Source organism: Erinaceus europaeus, chromosome X, assembly GCF_950295315.1.
Source record: "Erinaceus europaeus chromosome X, mEriEur2.1, whole genome shotgun sequence".
NCBI classification, from domain to species: Eukaryota; Metazoa; Chordata; class Mammalia; order Eulipotyphla; family Erinaceidae; genus Erinaceus; species Erinaceus europaeus.
This window is the reverse complement of record NC_080185.1, coordinates 128,509,547-128,531,084: the sequence shown is the minus strand read 5'-3', so window position 1 is coordinate 128,531,084 and position 21,538 is coordinate 128,509,547. Positions and strand designations below refer to the sequence as shown.

Below are 21,538 nucleotides of genomic sequence, written 5' to 3'. Positions count from 1 at the left end.
CAGAGAGAGACAGAAGAGACAGAGAGAGACAGAGAGACAGAAAGAGACAGAAAGAGACAGAGAGAGACAGAAAGAGACAGAGAGAGACAGAAGAGACAGAGAGAGACAGAAAGAGAGAGACAGAGAAAGAGAGAGAAAAAGATACAGAGGGAGAGAGACGGAGAGAGACAGAGAAAGAAAGAGAGAGACAGAAGAGACAGAGAGAGACAGAGAGAGACAGAAAGAGACAGAGAGAGAGGGACAGACAGAAGGACGCCCTGCGGAGCTGGGTGTGTGGGTGCCGCACCCTTGGGCGTCTGGTTCCCTTTTCTGGAGAAGAGGAAGCGGGAACGAGAGAGAGAGAGAGAGAGAGAGAGAGAGAGGGAGGATCTTCCCCCGGTTCCGTGTGTCCTGCCGGGTGGCGCCAGACCCGCCGCTGACACCCCGGGGTGCGAGCCCCCAGCGCCCTGATGACCCCGATATCTACAGGTGAGTTCTTGCACCAGGATCGATCGATGGATCAATCGATTGATTGGTTGATGGATTGATTGGTTTCTGGAGAGCTGCAGAGATTCCCCCCCAGCTCTCAAGCTTCCTCCAAGGTGGTGGGTGATGGCCGGGCTCGAACCCGGGTCTCACACACGGCAGAGCAGTGTGCTGTCAAGGGGAGCTATTTCACCATGATTGATCGATCAATTGATTGATTGATTGATTGATTGATTTCTGGAGAGCTACAGACACCCCCCCAGCCCTCAAGCTTCCTCCAAGGCGGTGATGGCTGGGCTCGAACCCGGGTCTCACACACGGCAGAGCAGTGTGCTGTCAAGGGGAGCGATTTCACCATGATTGATTGATCGATTCATTGATTGATTGATTGATTGATTTCTGGAGAGCTACACACACCCCCCAGCTCTCAAGCTTCCTCCAAGGCGGTGATGGCCGGGCTCGAACCCGGGTATCACACACGGCAGAGCAGGTCCCCCCTCCAGGAGAAATATATATATATATGGTTTTTTTGGCCTGATCAATACATGTCTGTCTTTGCTTGAAAAGGGAAAATATATTTGGTGGAGCATCCCGGGAGGTGTCTCAGTGGTCAGAGCTCGGGACTGTCCAGCGTGAGGCCCTGGGTCCCATTCCTGACGTCCCAGGGGCCGCAGGGAGGCTCTGATGCGCTCTCATCAATAACCAATCAGTAACCAATCAACGATCGATCATCGATCAATAATCGATCAACAATCCATCAAAAAACATCTAAAAAAAAATATCTTCGAAACCCGCTCAGAAGAAACGACAGGCCCGGCCCAGAGGCTGAACGGGACAGACGGACGGAGGCCGGGGCTGCGTCTCCCAGACTTGAACCCATGGGACCTGGGCACCCTTGGGTGCCTCAATCGGACTCCAGGACCGTGAGAGAGACGGGGGCCACCCATGGGACCTGGGCACCCTGAGGACCCCAATTCTGACTCCAAGAATTAGAGGGAGACAGGGCCACCCATGGGACCTGAGCACCCTTGGGTGCCTCAATCAGACTCCAGGAACTTGAGGGAGACGGGAGCCACCCATGGGACCTGGGCACCCTGAAGACCCCAATTCTGACTCCAAGAATTAGAGGGAGACGGGACGCCACCCATGGGACCTGGGCACCCTTGGGTGCTCCAACTGACTCTAAAAACTTGAGAGATACGGGGGCCACCCATGGGACCTGGGCACCCTTGGGTTCCACAATCTGACTCCAGGAACTTGAAGGAGACGGGGGACACCCATGGGACCTGGGCACCCTTGGGTGCTCAAATCTGACTCTAAAAACTTGAGAGAGACAGGAGGCCACCCATGGGACCTGGGCACCCTGAGGACCCCAATTCTGACTCCATGAATTAGACGGAGACAGGAGGCCACCCATGGGACCTGGGCACCCTTGGGTGCTCCAATCTGACTCCAGGACCGTGAGAGAGACGGGGCCACCCATGGGACCTGAGCACCCTTGGGTGCTCCAATCTGACTCTAAAAACTTGAGAGAGTCGGGGGCCACCCATGGGACCTGGGCACCCTGAAGACCCCAATTCTGGCTCCAAGAATTAGAGGGAGACGGGATGCCACCCATGGGACCTGGGCACCCTTGGGTGCTCCAATCTGACTCTAAAAACTTGAGAGAGACGGGGGCCACCCATGGGACCTGGGCACCCTGAAGACCCCAATTCTGACTCCAAGAATTAGAGGGAGACGGGACGCCACCCATGGGACCTGGGCACCCTTGGGTGCTCCAACTGACTCTAAAAACTTGAGAGATACGGGGGCCACCCATGGGACCTGGGCACCCTTGGGTTCCACAATCTGACTCCAGGAACTTGAAGGAGACGGGGGACACCCATGGGACCTGGGCACCCTTGGGTGCTCAAATCTGACTCTAAAAACTTGAGAGAGACAGGAGGCCACCCATGGGACCTGGGCACCCTGAGGACCCCAATTCTGACTCCATGAATTAGAGGGAGACGGGACGCCACCCATGGAACCTGGGCACCCTTGGGTGCTCCAATCTGACTCTAAAAACTTGAGAGAGACGGGGGCCACCCATGGGACCTGGGCACCCTGAGGACCCCAATTCTGACTCCATGAATTAGACGGAGACAGGAGGCCACCCATGGGACCTGGGCACCCTTGGGTGCTCCAATCTGACTCCAGGACCGTGAGAGAGACGGGGCCACCCATGGGACCTGAGCACCCTTGGGTGCTCCAATCTGACTCTAAAAACTTGAGAGAGTCGGGGGCCACCCATGGGACCTGGGCACCCTGAAGACCCCAATTCTGGCTCCAAGAATTAGAGGGAGACGGGATGCCACCCATGGGACCTGGGCACCCTTGGGTGCTCCAATCTGACTCTAAAAACTTGAGAGAGACGGGGGCCACCCATGGGACCTGGGCACCCTGAAGACCCCAATTCTGACTCCAAGAATTAGAGGGAGACGGGACGCCACCCATGGGACCTGGGCACCCTTGGGTGCTCCAACTGACTCTAAAAACTTGAGAGATACGGGGGCCACCCATGGGACCTGGGCACCCTTGGGTTCCACAATCTGACTCCAGGAACTTGAAGGAGACGGGGGACACCCATGGGACCTGGGCACCCTTGGGTGCTCAAATCTGACTCTAAAAACTTGAGAGAGACAGGAGGCCACCCATGGGACCTGGGCACCCTGAGGACCCCAATTCTGACTCCATGAATTAGAGGGAGACGGGACGCCACCCATGGAACCTGGGCACCCTTGGGTGCTCCAATCTGACTCTAAAAACTTGAGAGAGACGGGGGCCACCCATGGGACCTGGGCACCCTGAGGACCCCAATTCTGACTCCATGAATTAGACGGAGACAGGAGGCCACCCATGGGACCTGGGCACCCTTGGGTGCTCCAATCTGACTCCAGGACCGTGAGAGAGACGGGGCCACCCATGGGACCTGAGCACCCTTGGGTGCTCCAATCTGACTCTAAAAACTTGAGAGAGACGGGGGCCACCCATGGGACCTGGGCACCCTGAAGACCCCAATTCTGGCTCCAAGAATTAGAGGGAGACGGGATGCCACCCATGGGACCTGGGCACCCTTGGGTGCTCCAATCTGACTCTAAAAACTTGAGAGAGATGGGGGCCACCCATGGGACCTGGGCACCCTGAGGACCCCAATTCTGGTTCCAAGAATTAGAGGGCGACAGGAGGCCACCCATGGGACCTGGGCACCCTTGGGTGCCTGAATCTGACTCCAAGAAGTTAAGGTGCCTTAATCTGACTCTAAAAACTTTAGAGAGATAGGAGGCCACCCATGGGACCTGGGCACCCTTGGGTGCTCCAATCTGACTCTAAAAACTTGAGAGAGACGGGGCCACCCATGGGACCTGGGCTCCCTTGGGTGCCTCATTTGGACCTCAGAAACTTGAGGGAGACGGGGGCCACCCATGGGACCTGGGCACCCTGAGGACCCAATTCTGGCTCCAAGAATTAGAGGGAGACAGGAGGCCACCCATGGGACCTGGGCACCCTTGGGTGCTCCAATCTGACTCTAAAAACTTGAGAGAGACGGGGGCCACCCATGGGACCTGGGCACCCTGAAGACCCCAATTCTGACTCCAAGAATTAGAGGGAGACGGGACGCCACCCATGGGACCTGGGCACCCTTGGGTGCTCCAATCTGACTCTAAAAACTTGAGAGAGACGGGGGCCACCCATGGGACCTGGGCACCCTTGGGTGCCTCCATTGGATTCCAGGAACTTAAGGGAGACAGGGGCCAATCATGTGACCTGGGCACCCTTGGGTGCCCCAATCTGATTCTAAAAACTTTAGAGAGATAGGAGGCCACCCATGGGACCTGGGCACCCTGAGGACCCCAATTCTGGCTCCATGAATTAGAGGGAGACAGGAGGCCACCCATGGGACCTGAGCACCCTGAGGACCCCAATTCTGGCTCCATGAATTAGAGGGAGACGGGGCCACCCATGGGACCTGGGCACCCTTGGGTGCCTCATTCGGACTCCAGAAACTTGAGGGAGACGGGGCCACCCATGGGACCTGGGCACCCTTGGGTTCCACAATCTGACTCCAGGAACTTGAAGGAGACGGGGGACACCCATGGGACCTGGGCACCCTTGGGTGCTCAAATCTGACTCTAAAAACTTGAGAGAGACAGGAGGCCACCCATGGGACCTGGGCACCCTTGGGTGCTCCAATCTGACTCCAGGACCGTGAGAGAGACGGGGCCACCCATGGGACCTGAGCACCCTTGGGTGCTCCAATCTGACTCTAAAAACTTGAGAGAGACGGGGGCCACCCATGGGACCTGGGCACCCTGAAGACCCCAATTCTGGCTCCAAGAATTAGAGGGAGACAGGATGCCACCCATGGGACCTGGGCACCCTTGGGTGCTCCAATCTGACTCTAAAAACTTGAGAGAGACGGGGGCCACCCATGGGACCTGGGCACCCTGAGGACCCCAATTCTGGTTCCAAGAATTAGAGGGCGACAGGAGGCCACCCATGGGACCTGGGCACCCTTGGGTGCCTGAATCTGACTCCAAGAAGTTAAGGTGCCTTAATCTGACTCTAAAAACTTTAGAGAGATAGGAGGCCACCCATGGGACCTGGGCACCCTTGGGTGCTCCAATCTGACTCTCAAAACTTGAGAGAGACGGGGCCACCCATGGGACCTGGGCTCCCTTGGGTGCCTCATTTGGACCTCAGAAACTTGAGGGAGACGGGGGCCACCCATGGGACCTGGGCACCCTGAGGACCCCAATTCTGGCTCCATGAATTAGAAGGAGACAGGAGGCCACCCATGGGACCTGGGCACCCTTGGGTGCTCCAATCTGACTCTAAAAACTTGAGAGAGACGGGGCCACCCATGGGACCTGGGCACCCTTGGGTGCCTCATTTGGACCTCAGAAACTTGAGGGAGACGGGGGCCACCCATGGGACCTGGGCCCCTGAGGACCCCAATTCTGGCTCCAAGAATTAGACGGAGATGGGGGCCCACCCATGGGACCTGGGCACCCTTGGGTGCCTCAATCAGACTCCAGGAACTTGAGGGAGACAGGGGCCACCTATGGGACCTGGGCACCCTGAGGACCCCAATTCTGGCTCCATGAATTAGAGGGAGACGGGGGCCACCCATGGGACCTGGGCACCCTTGGGTGCTCCAATCTGACTCTAAAAACTTGAGAGAGACGGGGCCACCCATGGGACCTGGGCACCCTTGGGTGCCTCATTTGGACCTCAGAAACTTGAGGGAGACGGGGCCACCAATGGGACCTGAGCACCCTTGGGTGCCTGAATCTGACTCCAAGAAGTTAAGGTGCCTTAATCTGACTCTAAAAACTTTAGAGAGATAGGAGGCCACCCATGGGACCTGGGCACCCTTGGGTGCTCCAATCTGACTCTAAAAACTTGAGAGAGACGGGGCCACCCATGGGACCTGGGCACCCTGAGGACCCCAATTCTGACTCCAAGAATTAGAGGGAGACGGGGTCACCCATGGGACCTGGGCACCCTTGGGTGCTCCAATCTGACTCTAAAAACTTGAGGGAGACGGGGCCACCCATGGGACCTGGACACCCTTGGGTGCCTCATTCGGACTCCAGAAACTTGAGGGCGACAGGAGGCCACCCATGGGACCTGGGCACCCTTGGGTGCGTTTATCTGACTCCAAGAACTTGAGAGAGACGGGGGCCACCCATGGGACCTGGGCACCCTGAGGACCCCAATTCTGGCTCCTTGAATTAGAGGGAGACGGGAGGCCACCCATGGGACCTGGGCACCCTTGGGTGCTCAGGGTGCGGAGAGAAGAGGGCGCAGGGACTGGGTGCTGAGCTGCCGGGGAGACGCTTCCTCCTGGGGGCGGCCAGCTTCCTCTTTGCTTCTCGGGGAAAATTTTTGGCTTTGCAAAAGGTAATAATAGCAACAACTATAATAATAATCATGAAAATCAATGAAAATAATAATGGTGGAAACATAGTGCCGACAACAATAATAATCATGAAAATAAATGATAATAATGGAAACATAATAGCAATAATAGTGATGAAAATAAAAGCAATAATAATAATGAAAATAAAACATAATAATGAAAACAAAACATGATTAGGAAAACATAATAATAACAATAACCATGAAAATAAATAAAAATACTAATGATGAAAACATAATAACAACAATAATAATAATGAAAATAAATAAAAGTGATAATGAAAACATAATAATAATAATGAAAATAAAAAAAAATAATAATAATGAAAACATAATAACAACAGCAATAATGATGAAAATAAATAAAAGTAATAATGAAAACATAATGACAATAATAATAATGAAAATAAATAAATATAATAATAATGAACACATAATAATAATGATGATGAAAATAAATAAAAGTAATAATAATTAAAACATAATAACAATAATAATAATGAAAATAAATAAAAATAATAATGAAAATAACAATAATGAAAATAAAAATAATAATAATAATGAAAACATAATACCAATAATAATAATAATGAAAATAAATTTAAAAATAATAATGAAAACATAACAATAATATGAAAATAAATAAAAATAATAATGGAAACATAATAATGGTAATAATCATGAAAATAAATAAAATAATAATGAAAACAATAATAACAACCACAATAATAATCATGAAAATAAGATAATAATAATGAAAACATAACAACAACAATAATAGTGAAAATAAAATTAAAAATAATAATGAAAACATAATAATAATAATGAAAATTTTAAAAATAATAACAACAATAATAATGAAAATAAAAAATAGTAATGAAAACATAATAGTAACAACCAATAATAATAATGAAAATAAATAAAATAAGGAGCATTCAAAATTAATGATAATAGTGAAAATAAAAATAAGAAATATTCAAAATTAATCATAATGATGATGAAAATAAATAAAAATGAGAAACATTCAAAATGAATAATAATGAAAATAAAGAAGAAACACTCGAAATTAATCATAATAATGAAAATACAGAAAAATAAACATTCAAAATTAATCATAATGATGAAAATAAAAATAAGAAACATTCAAAATTAATCATAATGAAAATAAATAAGAAACATTCGAAATTAATAATGATGATGATAAAACAAGTAAAAATAAGAAACATTCAAAGTTAACAATAATGATGAAAATAAATAAAAAATATTCAAAATTAATGATAATAAATAAAAATAAAAACATTCAAAATTAAGAATAATGATGGAAAATAAAAACAAGAGACATTCAAAATTAATAATAATGATGAAAATAAAGATAAGAAACATTCAAAATTTATCATAATGAAAATAAATAAAAATAAGACACATTCAAAATTAATCATAATAATGATGAGAATAAAAATAAGAAACATTCAAAATTAATAATGATGATAAAATAAATAAAATAAGAAACATTCAAAATTAACAATAATGATGAAAATAAATAAATATTCAAAATTAACAATCATAATAAATAAAAATAAAAACATTCAAAATTAAGAATAATGATGAAAAATAAGAACAAGAAACATTCAAAATTAATAATGATGATAAAAATAAAGATAAGAAACGTTCAAACTTAATCATAATAATGAAAATAAATAAAAATAAACATTCAAAGTTAATCATAATAATGAACATAAAAATAAGAAACATTCAAGATTAATAGTGATGATGATAAAATAAATAAAAATAAACATTCAAAATTAACAATAATAATGATGAAAATAAATAAGAAATATTCAAAGTTAACAATCATAATAAATAAAAACAAAAACATTCAAAATGAATAATAATGATGAAAATAAATATAAAAGAAACATTCAAAATGAATAATAATGATGAAAATAAATAAAAAAGAAACATTCCAAATGAATAATAATAACAATAATGGAAAGAAATAAAAATAAGAAACATTTCAAATTAATAATAATAATAATAATGAAAATAAATAAAATAAGAAACATTCGAAATCAAGTATTGAATTCTGGTTTGGGGGAAATATCAGGCGGGTGGGGTGGCCGGGTGGTTTCACCGGGAGGCTTAGCGACGGACGGGTTTGAGGATCTGTCTCTCTCCTTGAGATCTCTGTCTCTCTGTCTCTCTGTACTATCTCTGTCTCTCTGTCCTATCTCCCTGTCTCTCTGTCCTTGAGATCTCAGTCTCTCTGTCTTATCTCTCTGTCTGTCTTATCTCTCTGTCTGTCTTATCTCTCTGTCTGTCCTATCTCTCTGTCTCTCTGTCCTTGATCTCTCTGTCTCTCTGTCCTTGATCTCTCTGTTTCTCTGTCCTATATCTCTGTCTCTCTGTCCTATCTCTCTGTCTGTCCTATCTCTCTGTCTCTCTGTCTGTCTGTCCTATATCTCTGTCTCTCTGTCCTTGAGCTCTCTGTCTCTCTGTCCTATCTCTCTGTCCTATCTCTCCGACTCTCTGTCCTTGAGATCTCTGTCTCTCTGTCCTGTCTCTCTGTCCTATCTCTCTATCTCTCTGTCTTATCTCTCTGACTCTCTGTCCTTGAGATCTCTGTCTCTCTGTCCTATCTATGTCTCTCTGTCCTATCTCTGTCTGTCCTAGCTCTCTATCTCTCTGTCCTGCCTCTCTGTCTGTCCTATCTCTCTGTCTCTCTGTCCTTGAGCTCTCTGTCTCTCTGTCTTATCTCTGTCTGTCCTATCTCTCTATCTCTTTGTCCCATCTCTCTGTCTCTCTGTCCTTGAGATCTCTGTCTCTCTGTCCTATCTGTCTTTGTCTGTCCTATCTCTCTTTCTCTCTGTCCTATCTCTCTGTCTCTCTGTCCTTGAGCTCTCTATCTCTCTGCCCTTTCTATCTGTCTCTCTGTCCTTGAGTTCTCTGTCCTTTATCTCTGTCTCTTCCCCTGTCTCTCTGTCCTATCTCTCTATCTCTCTGTCCCGGAGCTCTCTGTCTCTCTGTCCTGGAGCTCTCTGTCTGTCCTATCTCTCTATCTCTCTGCCCTATCTCTCTGTCTCTGTCCTATCTATGTCTCTCTGTCCTCTCTGTCTGTCCTATCTCTCTATCTCTCTGCCCTATCTCTCTGTCTCTGTCCTATCTATGTCTCTCTGTCCTATCTCCCTGTCTGTCCTATCTCTCTGTCTCTCTGTCCTATCTCTGTCTGTCCTACCTCTCTGTCCTATATCTCTGTCTCTCTGTCCTTTATCTCTGTCTCTTCCCCTGTCTCTCTGTCCTATCTCTCTATCTCTCTGTCCCGGAGCTCTCTGTCTCTCTGTCCTGGAGCTCTCTGTCTGTCCTATCTCTCTATCTCTCTGCCCTATCTCTCTGTCTCTGTCCTATCTATGTCTCTCTGTCCTGTCTGTCCTATCTCTCTATCTCTCTGCCCTATCTCTCTGTCTCTGTCCTATCTATGTCTCTCTGTCCTATCTCCCTGTCTGTCCTATCTCTCTGTCTCTCTGTCCTATCTCTGTCTGTCCTACCTCTCTGTCCTATATCTCTGTCTCTCTGTCCTTTATCTCTGTCTCTTCCCCTGTCTCTCTGTCCTATCTCTCTATCTCTCTGTCCCGGAGCTCTCTGTCTCTCTGTCCTGGAGCTCTCTGTCTGTCCTATCTCTCTATCTCTCTGCCCTATCTCTCTGTCTCTGTCCTATCTATGTCTCTCTGTCCTATCTCCCTGTCTGTCCTATCTCTCTGTCTCTCTGTCCTATCTCTGTCTGTCCTACCTCTCTGTCCTATATCTCTGTCTCTCTGTCCTTTATCTCTGTCTCTTCCCCTGTCTCTCTGTCCTATCTCTCTATCTCTCTGTCCTGGAGCTCTCTGTCTCTCCATCTCTCTGTCCTTGAGCTCTCTTCTCAAGCTCTCTGTCTCTGTCTCTCTATCTCTCTCCTTGAGCTCTGTCTTTGTTGTCTCTCTGTCCTGTCTCTGTCCTCTGGTCTCTTTCTCCATTTCTCTCCCTCTCTGTCTCTCCCTTTTATCTCTTCTGTCTCTCTGTCTTTCTATCTCTTTCTCCATTTCTTTCCGTCTCCCTCTCTCTCTCTCCCTGGATCTCTGTCTCTCTATTGCCATCTCTCCTTCCACTTTCTCTTTATCTCTCCCCTGTATCTCTCCTATCTCTTTATCTCTGTCCCTCTCCGTGTCTCGGTTTCCCTCTCACGATCTCTGTCTCTCTCCAATTCTATCTCTGTCCCTCTGTCTCCCCATCTCTGTTTCCGTCTCTCCACGTCTGCTCATCTCTCTCCGTTTCTCTCTCTCTCTCTCTCTCTCTGTCTCTCCTATTTATCTCTATCTCTGTCTCTGTACACCTCTCCCTGTCTCCCTCTCTCATTTCTGCCTCGCCTTCTCTGTCTCTCGACCTCTCTCCCTCAGTTTTTCCTCTCCCTCTCTGGGTCTCTCTCTCCCTCTCTTTATTTTTGTCTCTTTGTCTCTCTCTGTCTCCCTTCTTGGTCTCCACCTCTGCTTCTCTCTGTCTCTCTCTCTCTTTCTGTCTCCCCGTCTTCGTCTCTCCCCACACCCCGTTTCCATCTCCCTGTCTCTTTCCCATCTCTGTCTCTCCCCATCTCTCTCTCCTCCCCTCCCTGTCTGGCCTTCTCTCTCTATCTCTCTCCTTGTCTCTGTCTCTCTTCCCCATGTCTCTGTGTCTCTCCCACTCCGTGTCTCTCTGTAGGTCATTTTTTGGTGGGGGGAATCGGCCAACGTATGACTGGGGTGCAGGTTTGGGGTCCAGGCTGTGAAGACTGAGTCACATCTCTGTCTCTGTCTCTTTCTATATATATCTCTGTGTCTCTGTATCCGTGTCTCTGTGTCTGTCTCTGTCTCTATATGTCTCTGTGTCTCTGTCTCTGTGTCTCTGTCTCTGTCTCTATATATCTCTGTGTCTCTGTATCTGTGTCTGTCTCTGTCTCTATATATCTCTGTGTCTCTGTGTCTGTCTGTCTCTGTCTCTGTCTCTATATATCTCTGTGTCTCTGTGTCTGTCTGTCTCTGTCTCTATATATCTCTGTGTCTCTGTCTCTGTGTCTCTGTGTCTGTCTCTTTCTCTATATATCTCTGTGTCTCTGTGTCTCTGTCTCTGTCTCTATATATCTCTGTGTCTCTGTATCTGTGTCTGTCTCTGTCTCTATATATCTCTGTGTCTCTGTGTCTGTCTGTCTCTGTCTCTGTCTCTATATATCTCTGTGTCTCTGTGTCTGTCTGTCTCTGTCTCTATATATCTCTGTGTCTCTGTCTCTGTGTCTCTGTGTCTGTCTCTTTCTCTATATATCTCTGTGTCTCTGTGTCTCTGTGTCTGTCTCTTTCTCTATATATCTCTGTGTCTCTGTATCTGTGTCTCTGTCTCTGTCTCTATATATCTCTGTGTCTCTGTGTCTCTGTCTCTGTCTCTATATATCTCTGTGTCTCTGTCTCTGTGTCTCTGTCTCTGTCTCTATATATCTCTGTGTCTCTGTATCTGTGTCTGTCTCTGTCTCTATATATCTCTGTGTCTCTGTGTCTGTCTCTTTCTCTATATATCTCTGTGTCTCTGTATCTGTGTCTCTGTCTCTGTCTCTATATATCTCTGTGTCTCTGTCTCTGTGTCTCTGTCTCTTTCTCTATATATCTCTGTGTCTCTGTATCTGTGTCTGTCTCTGTCTCTATATATCTCTGTGTCTCTGTCTCTGTGTCTCTGTCTCTGTCTCTATATATCTCTGTGTCTCTGTCTCTGTGTCTCTGTCTCTTTCTCTATATATCTCTGTGTCTCTGTATCTCTGTCTGTCTCTGTCTCTATATATCTCTGTGTCTCTGTGTCTGTCTGTCTCTGTCTCTATATATCTCTGTGTCTCTGTGTCTGTCTGTCTCTATATATCTCTGTGTCTCTGTCTCTGTGTCTCTGTCTCTGTCTCTATATATCTCTGTGTCTCTGTCTCTGTGTCTCTGTCTCTGTCTCTATATATCTCTGTGTCTCTGTATCTCTGTCTGTCTCTGTCTCTATATATCTCTGTGTCTCTGTGTCTGTCTCTTTCTCTATATATCTCTGTGTCTCTGTATCTGTGTCTGTCTCTGTCTCTATATATCTCTGTGTCTCTGTCTCTGTGTCTCTGTCTCTATATATCTCTGTGTCTCTGTCTCTGTGTCTCTGTCTCTTTCTCTATATATCTCTGTGTCTCTGTCTCTGTGTCTCTGTCTCTGTCTCTATATATCTCTGTGTCTCTGTCTCTGTGTCTCTGTCTCTGTCTCTATATATCTCTGTGTCTCTGTCTCTGTGTCTCTGTCTCTGTCTCTATATATCTCTGTGTCTCTGTCTCTGTGTCTCTGTCTCTGTCTCTATATATCTCTGTGTCTCTGTCTCTGTGTCTCTGTCTCTGTCTCTATATATCTCTGTGTCTCTGTGTCTCTGTCTCTGTGTCTGTGTCTCTGTCTCTGTCTCTCTGTTTATGTCTCTGTGTCTCTGTGTCTCTGTGTCTTTGTGTCTCTGTGTCTGTCTCTGTCTCTGTGTCTGTGTCTCTACAGGTCAGCCCCTCACGCTGAGAGGTCTGCAATGTCCCCTGGTGGCGGCCCTGGTCCTGACCACACTCCTGCGGCCACTGACACCCCAGGGTGAGTGTCCCTGTCCCACCCACCCCCCGCCACATCCTGTCACCCTGGGGTTTTATTGACGATTGATTATTGATTGGTTTGAATGAGACAGAGAGAGAGCGGGGCCCTGGCCTGAGGGGGAGCCGGGGCTGGAACCCGAGGCCTCTGGGGGCTCAGGCTGCACGTCCTGGGCGCTGACCGCTGAGCCGTCTCCTATGGACATTTCATGGGGGTCTATTGATTATTGGTTATTGATTATTGATCATTGGTTGATCTGACTGACAAAGAGAGCAGGGCTCTGGCCTGAGGGGGAGCCGGGGCTGGAACCCGGGGCCTCTGGGGGCTCAGGCTGCACGTCCTGGGCTCTGACCGCTGAGCCGTCTGCCCTGGACATTTCATGGGGGTCTATTGATTATTGATGATAGATTGATTTGAATAAAGAGAGAGCAGGGACCTGGCCTGAGGGGGAGCTGGGCCTGGAACCCGGGGCCTTTGTGGGTCTCAGGCCGCACGTCCTGGGCTCTGACCGCTGAGCCGTCATCCCTGGACATTTCATGGGGTTTTATTGGTTATTGATGATTGATTGATTTGAATGACAGAGCAGAATCCTGGCCTGAGGGGGAGCCGGGGCTGGAACCCGAGGCCTCTGGGGGTCTCAGGCCGCACGTCCTGGGCGCTGACCGCTGAGATGTCTCCCCGGACATGGGCTTTCATTGATCAAAGCCTTCATGGGCTTTTATTGATCAATGACTATTGATTGATTGGATTGAGAGAGCAAAGCCCTGGCCTGAGGGGGAGCCGGGGCTGGAACCCGAGGCCTCTGGGGGTCTCAGGCCGCACGTCCTGGGCTCTGACCGCTGAGTCGTCCTCCATGGACATTTCATGGGGTTTTATTGGTGATTGATGATTGATTGATTTGAATGACAGAGCAGAATCCTGGCCTGAGGGGGAGCCGGGGCTGGAACCCGAGGCCTCTGGGGGTCTCAGGCCGCACGTCCTGGGCGCTGACCGCTGAGATGTCTCCCCGGACATGGGCTTTTATTGATCAAAGCCTTCATGGGCTTTTATTGATCAATGACTATTGATTGATTGGATTGAGAGAGCAACGCCCTGGCCTGAGGGGGAGCCGGGGCTGGAACCCGAGGCCTCTGGGGGTCTCAGGCCGCACGTCCTGGGCTCTGACCGCTGAGTCGTCCTCCATGGACATTTCATGGGGTTTTATTGGTGATTGATGATTGATTGATTTGAATGACAGAGACAGAGCCCTGGCCTGAGGGGGGAGCCGGGGCTGGAACCCGGGGCGTCTGGGCCGAGAGGTCTGAGGGGCGTCTGTCCCCGCAGGTGTGAGCACCCCGGCGCCCGGGCCAGGGCTGGACATGCACTTTGACCCCCGGAGGATGACCCTGAGCTGGCGGGGTGGACGCAACGCCACCGGCCACGTCTGTGAGATGCGGCACAAGGACCACGGGCCCACCAGGAAGAAGGTGGCGGGCGGGCGGCCGGCGGGGCCCCGGGTTCCAGCCCTGGCGCCGCATGGGAGGACCCTGGGCGGCCGCACCGGGGGAAGCTCCTAGGAGTCTGTCCTCTCTTCTCGCTGTCTGTCTGTCTCTCTGTCTCTCTGTCTGTCCTGACGGTATTTCCTTTATTCAGAGCTTTGAGGAAATCAGTTCACACAGACATAACATTCGGTGTGACCCAGAGACCCAGAGACCATGTGACCCAGAGACCATGTGACCCAGAGACCATGTGACGCAGAGACCATGTGACCCACAGCCTCAGAGACCATGTGACCCAGAGACCATGTGACCCAGAGAGCATGTGACCCAGAGACCCAGAGACCATGTGACCCAGAGACCATGTGACGCAGAGACCATGTGACCCAGAGCCTCAGAGACCATGTGACCCAGAGACCCAGAGACCATGTGACCCAGAGACCCAGTGACCCAGAGACCATGTGACCCAAAGACCATGTGACCCAGAGACCCAGAGACCATGTGACTATGTGACCCAGAGACCCAGAGACCATGTGACCTGGAGACCCAGAGACCATGTGACTCAAAGACCATGTGACCCAGAGACCATGTGACTATGTGACCCAGAGACCCAGAGACCATGTGACCCAGAGACCATGTGACCATGTGACCCAGAGACCATGTGACCCAGAGACCATGTGACCATGTGACCCAGAGACCATGTGACCATGTGACTCAGAGACCATGTGACCCAGAGACCATGTGACCATGTGACCCAGAGACCATGTGACCATGTGACCCAGAGACCATGTGACCCAGAGCCTCAGAGACCATGTGACCCAGAGACCATGTGACGCAGAGACCATGTGACCCACAGCCTCAGAGACCATGTGACCCAGAGACCATGTGACCCACAGACCCAGAGACCATGTGACCCAGATACCATGTGACCCAGAGAGCATGTGACCCAGAGACCCAGAGACCATGTGACCCAGAGACCATGTGACGCAGAGACCATGTGACCCAGAGCCTCAGAGACCATGTGACCCAGAGACCCAGAGACCATGTGACCCAGAGACCCAGAGACCATGTGACCCAGAGACCATGTGACCCAAAGACCATGTGACCCAGAGACCCAGAGACCATGTGACTATGTGACCCAGAGACCCAGAGACCATGTGACCTGGAGACCCAGAGACCATGTGACTCAAAGACCATGTGACCCAGAGACCATGTGACTATGTGACCCAGAGACCCAGAGACCATGTGACCCAGAGACCATGTGACCATGTGACCCAGAGACCATGTGACCCAGAGACCATGTGACCATGTGACCCAGAGACCATGTGACCATGTGACTCAGAGACCATGTGACCCAGAGACCATGTGACCCAGAGACCATGTGACCCAGAGACTGCCCTGCACGCATCCGTGGTGTTCAGACCCAGGCCACCCCCCACCCCCCACCCCCCACCCCCCACCCCCCACCCCCATCTGAGAGACAGAGAGAACCCGGGTTCCAGGCCGGCAGCCGCGGGGACAGGGGGCTTGAACCCAGGACCCCGACTCCGTGCCTGCAGGTGAGTCAGAGCTGCTGCTGCTGCTGCCACTTCCCCGTCACCACCCTGCACGCCGGCGTCAACTTCACCCTGCACCTCACGGCCGGCGGGACCCCCGGCACCCAGACCCTGCTGTTCCCCAACACAGGTAGGACGGACGGACGGACACCGTGACACCCCCACCAACGTTGCTTTCGCATTCTCTTCTTTTGCATGCATGCAACTTTTGCAAAAAAAAAATATGTATATGCACATTGCATTTTTCCATGCATGCAAATTTTGCAAAAAAAAATTTTTTTTTTTGCATTTTTCATTCCGGCGAATTTGCAAAAATAAAAAAAGATTTCGCTTGTTCCATGCAAGCAACTTTGCAAAAAAAAAAAAAAAGATTTTGCTTTTTTTTTCATTCAGACAAATTTGCAAACATCTTTTGCATTCCCCATGCAGGCAACTTTTGGGGGGGGGAAAAAAAAACTTTGTATTTTTCATTCAGGCAACTTTGCAAAAAAATATTTTGCATGCTCCATGCACGCAACTTTTGCAAAAAATAGTTTGCATTTTTCATGCAAGCAACTTTGCCAGATATTTTGCATTTTCATGCAAGCGACTTTGCAAAAAAAAAAATTGCATTCTCCAAGCAAGCAACTTTGCAAAAAAATATTTTGCATTCTCCATGCAAGCTCCTTTGCAAAAAATATTTTTGCATTCTTCATTTGACATCATTTGCAAAATATTTTACATTTTTTTCATTCAAGTTCCCTGGCAAAATATTTCGCAGTCTTCACTCAAGCTCCTTTGCAGATAAATATTTTTGCATTCTTCACTTGATGTAAAATAATTTGCATTTATTCTCCATGCAAACTTCTTTGCAAAATATTTTGCAGTTTTCACTCAAGCTCCCTTGCAAAAATATTTTGCATTCATGCTTCATTCAAGCAACTTGGCCAAAAATATATATATCTTTTGTATCCAACCTCCTTTGTAAGACATCTTGCATTTTTTCATTCAAGAAACTGCAAAAAAAATTTACATTATTCATTTGATGTCTTTTGCAAAATATTTTGCATTCATTCTCCATGTAAGCTCTTTTGCAGAATATTTTGCATTTTTTTCATGCCAACAACTTTGCCAAATATTTTGCATGGTTCTATTGTTGTTTTGTTGCATTCTGCATGCAAACTCTTTTGCAGAAAAAATGTCTATTTTTGCATGATTCTTTTGACGGCCTTTGCACAATATTTGGCATTTTTCATGCAAGCTTCCTTGCAAAATATTTTGTTGTATTCTCCATGCAAACTCTTTTGCAAAAAAATGTTTATTTTTGCATTACTCTTTTGATGTCCTTTGCACAATATTTTTGCATTTTTCATACAAGCTCCCTTGCAAAAAAATTTTGTTGCATTCTCCATGCAAATTCTTTTTGCAAAAAATTATATTTTTGCATGATTCTTTTGATGTCCTTTTGCAAACTATTTGGCATTTTTCACGCAAGCTTCCTTGCAAAATATTTTGTTGCATTCTGCATGCAAAGTCTTTTGCAGAAAAAATGTCTATTTTTGCATGATTCTTTTGATGTCCTTTTGCAAACTATTTGGCATTTTTCATGCAAGCTTCCTTGCAAAATATTTTGTTGCATTCTGCATGCAAACTCTTTTACAGAAAAAAGGTCTATTTTTGCATGATTCTTTTGATGTCCTTTTGCAAACTATTTGGCATTTTTCACGCAAGCACCTTTGCGAAATATTTTGCATTTTTCTTCCCCTTCAGGCAACTTTGCAATGGTATTTTGCACTTTATATTCAAACTCCTTTGGCTTTTTTCCCCTCCGTCTGTCCGTCTGTCCCTCCCTCCCTCCCTCCATCTGTCCATCCGCCCGTCCGTCTGTCCGTGTGTCAGGGGTGCCGGGCTCGGCGGCCGACAATTTCTCCTGCTTCATCTACGAGGCTGAATTCATGAACTGCTCCTGGTCCCGGGGGCCGCGGGCCCCCCCGGACGTCCAGTATTTCCTCTTCCTCCGAGACCAACGGTGAGTGGGAGGGACCCGGGGGAAAGATCAATAAAACCAATCGATAAATCTTTTTGTAGATTATTGATTGGTTTGAAAGAGAGAACAGGGCCCTCCTGCTGAGGGTGGGAGCCAGGGCTGGAACCCGGGGCCTCTGAGGGCTCAGGCTGCACGTCCTGGGTTCTGACCACTGAGCCGTCTCCCCTGCACATTTCAAGAGGTTTTATTGATTATTGATTATTGATTGATTTGAATGAGACCAGAGCCTTGGCCTGAGGGGGAGCCGGGGCTGGAACCCGGGGGGTCTGGGGGGGCTCAGGCCGCACGTCCTGGGCTCTGACCGCTGAGCCGCCTCCCATGGACATTTCATGGGTGTTTATTGATTATTGATTATTGATTGATTTGAATGAGACCAGAGCCCTGGCCTGAGGGGGAGCTGGGGCTGGAACCCGGGGCCTCTGGGGACTCAGGCTGAACGTCCTGGGCTCTGACCGCTGAGCCGTCTCCCATGGACATTTCATGGGTGTTTATTGATTATTGATTGATTTGAATGAGACCAGAGCCCTGGCCTGAGGGGGAGTTAGGGCTGGAACCCGGGGCCTCTGGGGACTCAGGCCGCACATCCTGGGCGCTGACCAATGAGCCGTCTCCTCCTTCGACATTCCATGGGGTTTATTGATGATTGATTATTGATTGATTTGAATGACAGAGAGAAAGCAGGGCCATGGCCTGAGGGGGAGCCGGGGTTGGAACCCGGGGCCTCTGAGGGCTCAGGCCGCACGTCCTGGGCGCTGACCCCTGAGCCGTCTCCCCTGCACATTTCATGAGGTTTTATTGATTATTGACTATTGATTGATTTGAATGACAGAGAGAAAGCAGGGCCCTGGGCTGAGGGGGAGCCGGGGCTGGAACCCGGGGCCTCTGGGAACTCAGGCTGCCCGTCCTGGGCTCTGATCACTGAGCCGTCCGCCCTGCACATTTCACGAGGTATTATTGATTATTGATTATTGATTGATTTGATAGAGACCGGAGCCCTGGCCTGACGGGGAGCCGGGGCTGGAACCCGGGACCTTTGTGGGGCTCAGGCTGCACGTCCTGGGCTCTGACCGCTGAGCCGCCTCCCATGGACATTTCATGGGTGTTTATTGATTATTGATTATTGATTGATTTGAATGAGACCAGAGCCCTGGCCTGAGGGGGAGCCGGGGCTGGAACCCGGGGCCTCTGGGGACTCAGGCCGCACGTCCTGGGCGCTGACCGCTGAGCCGCCCGCCCTGCACGCCTCTCGGTGTCCCGGCAGGGGGAGGCGGGAGCAGGAGTGCCCCACCTACGTCGCGGACGCAGACACAGACACCCACGTCGGCTGCCACCTGCGGGACCTGGGCGCCCTCAGCAGCTTCACCTACTTTCTGGTCAACGGCTCCAGCCGGCACTCGGACGTCCAGTTCTTTGACGCCCTCCTGTCACTCAGGAACATAGGTGAGTGCAGGTGGGCACAGGTGAGGGCAGGTGAGCACAGGTGAGCGCAGGTGGGTACAGGTGGGCACAGGTGAGGGCAGGTGGGTACAGGTGGGCACAGGTGGGCACAGGTGAGGGCAGGTGAGCACAGGTGGGTACAGATGAGCACAGGTGAGGGCAGGTGAGGGCACAGGTGAGAAAAGGTGGGCACAGGTGAGGGCAGGTGAGCACAGGTGGGTACAAGTGAGCACAGGTGGGCACAGGTGAGGGCAGGTGGGCACAGGTGAGCACAGGCAGGCACAGGTGAGGGCAGGTGAGCACAGGTGGGTACAGGTGGGCACAGGTGAGGGCAGGTGGGCACAGGTGGGTACGGGTGGGCACAGTTGAGCACAGGTGGGCACAAGTGAGGGCACAGGTGGGCACAGGTGGGTACAAGTGAGCACAGGTGGGCACAGGTGAGGGCAGGTGAGCACAGGTGGGTACAGGTGGGCACATGTGAGGGCAGGTGGGCACAGGTGAGGGCACAGGTGGGTACAAGTGAGCACAGGTGGGCACAGGTGAGGGCAGGTGAGGGTGGGCCGGGGGCTCACCTGGCTGTGTGAGTGCACCTGTTCCCAGGAAAGAGGATCTGATGGTGGAATAGACTGGGAGATGGTGGGATGGAATGGGATAGGAAATAGAAAGGGATGGGATGGGATGGGATATTATAGAATAGGATAGGATACGGTAGGGTAGGATAGAATAGAATATGATAGAATGGAATGGAATGAATAGAATAGAATAGAATAGAATAGAATAGAATAGAATAGAATAGAATGAATAGAAAATAGAATAGAATGAATAGAATAGAAAATAGAATGAATAGAATAGAATAGAAAATAGAATAGAATGAATACAATAGAATGAATAGAATAGAATGAATAGAATAGAAAATAGAATAGAATTAATACAATAAAATGAATAGAATAGAATGAATAGAATAGAAAGAACAGAACAGAATCTGCTAGAATGGAATGGAATGGAATGGAATAGAATGAATAGAATAGAATGAATAGAATAGAATAGAATAGAACAGAATGAATAGAATATTATAGAATGGAATATTATAGAATGGAATACGCTAGAACAGAACAGAACATGGCAGAGTGGGTCCCCAAATCTCTGTCTACATAACACTTCATCCCCCCCCCACCTGTGGCCAGCTGCACCTTAGACAGTGCCTTCTTCTGGGCTGTATAGTACTCCCCCCGGCTCAGGTTCCGGTCCCCCCCCCCTGCAGAGCACTACAGTCCCCCCCAGAACATCAGCGTCACCTGCAGCCTGACCCAGTGTGACGTGGGCTGGGAGACACCCAGGACACACGGACGCTTGGACAGGCGGGACCTGCTGTATCAATTGGACATCAGGCTGCAGGTGGGGACCAGGGACAAGGGGATGGGGCCTGGGGACATGGCACATGGGGACCTTGGGGACATGGGGACAAGGAGACATGGGAACCTTAGGGACTTGGGGACCTTAGGGACATGGGGACCTTGGGAACATGGGAACCTAGGGGACAAGGGGACATAAGGACATGGGGACCTTGGGGACCTTGGGGACATAGGGACCTTGGGAACATGGGAACCTAGGGGACAAGGGGACATGAGGACATGGGGACCTTGGGGACATGGGGAAATGGGGACATGGGGACAAGGGGACCTTGGGGACTTGGGGACCTTGAGGATATGAGGACATGGGGACCATGGGGACCTTGGGGACCTTGGGGACATGGGGACATGGGGACATTGGGGACATGGGGACATGGGGACCTTGGGGACATGAGGACATGGGGACCTTGGGGACTTGGGGACCTTGGGGACATGGGGACCTTGGGGACATGAGGACATGGGGACCTTGGGGACATGAGGACATGGGGACCCTGGGGACTTGGGGACATGAGTACATGGGGGCCTTGGGGACATGGAGACCTTGGGGACGTGGGGACCTTGGGAACATGAGGACACG

At 49.2% G+C, this 21,538-nt stretch overlaps 1 protein-coding gene across 4 annotated transcripts in view; it reads left to right on the top strand.

Annotated features, from left to right (window-relative positions):
- Positions 1-317: 317 nt before the first annotated feature.
- The window catches only part of CSF2RA (colony stimulating factor 2 receptor subunit alpha), a 31,981-nt gene continuing 10,760 nt past the window's right edge, over positions 318-21,538 (top strand). For 2 of the 4 annotated variants that reach the window (XM_060183135.1, XM_060183134.1), the window contains exons 1-7: positions 318-468; positions 12,975-13,061; positions 14,382-14,524; positions 16,093-16,219; positions 17,968-18,097; positions 19,377-19,555; positions 20,814-20,947. In XM_060183135.1, coding sequence (XP_060039118.1) covers positions 450-468; positions 12,975-13,061; positions 14,382-14,524; positions 16,093-16,219; positions 17,968-18,097; positions 19,377-19,555; positions 20,814-20,947 — 819 coding nt within the window. In that variant the 5' untranslated portion in view covers positions 318-449. The remainder of the gene's footprint in view (positions 469-12,974; positions 13,062-14,381; positions 14,525-16,092; positions 16,220-17,967; positions 18,098-19,376; positions 19,556-20,813; positions 20,948-21,538) is intronic. The other 2 variants (XM_060183133.1, XM_060183132.1) reach the window with 2 other exon arrangements.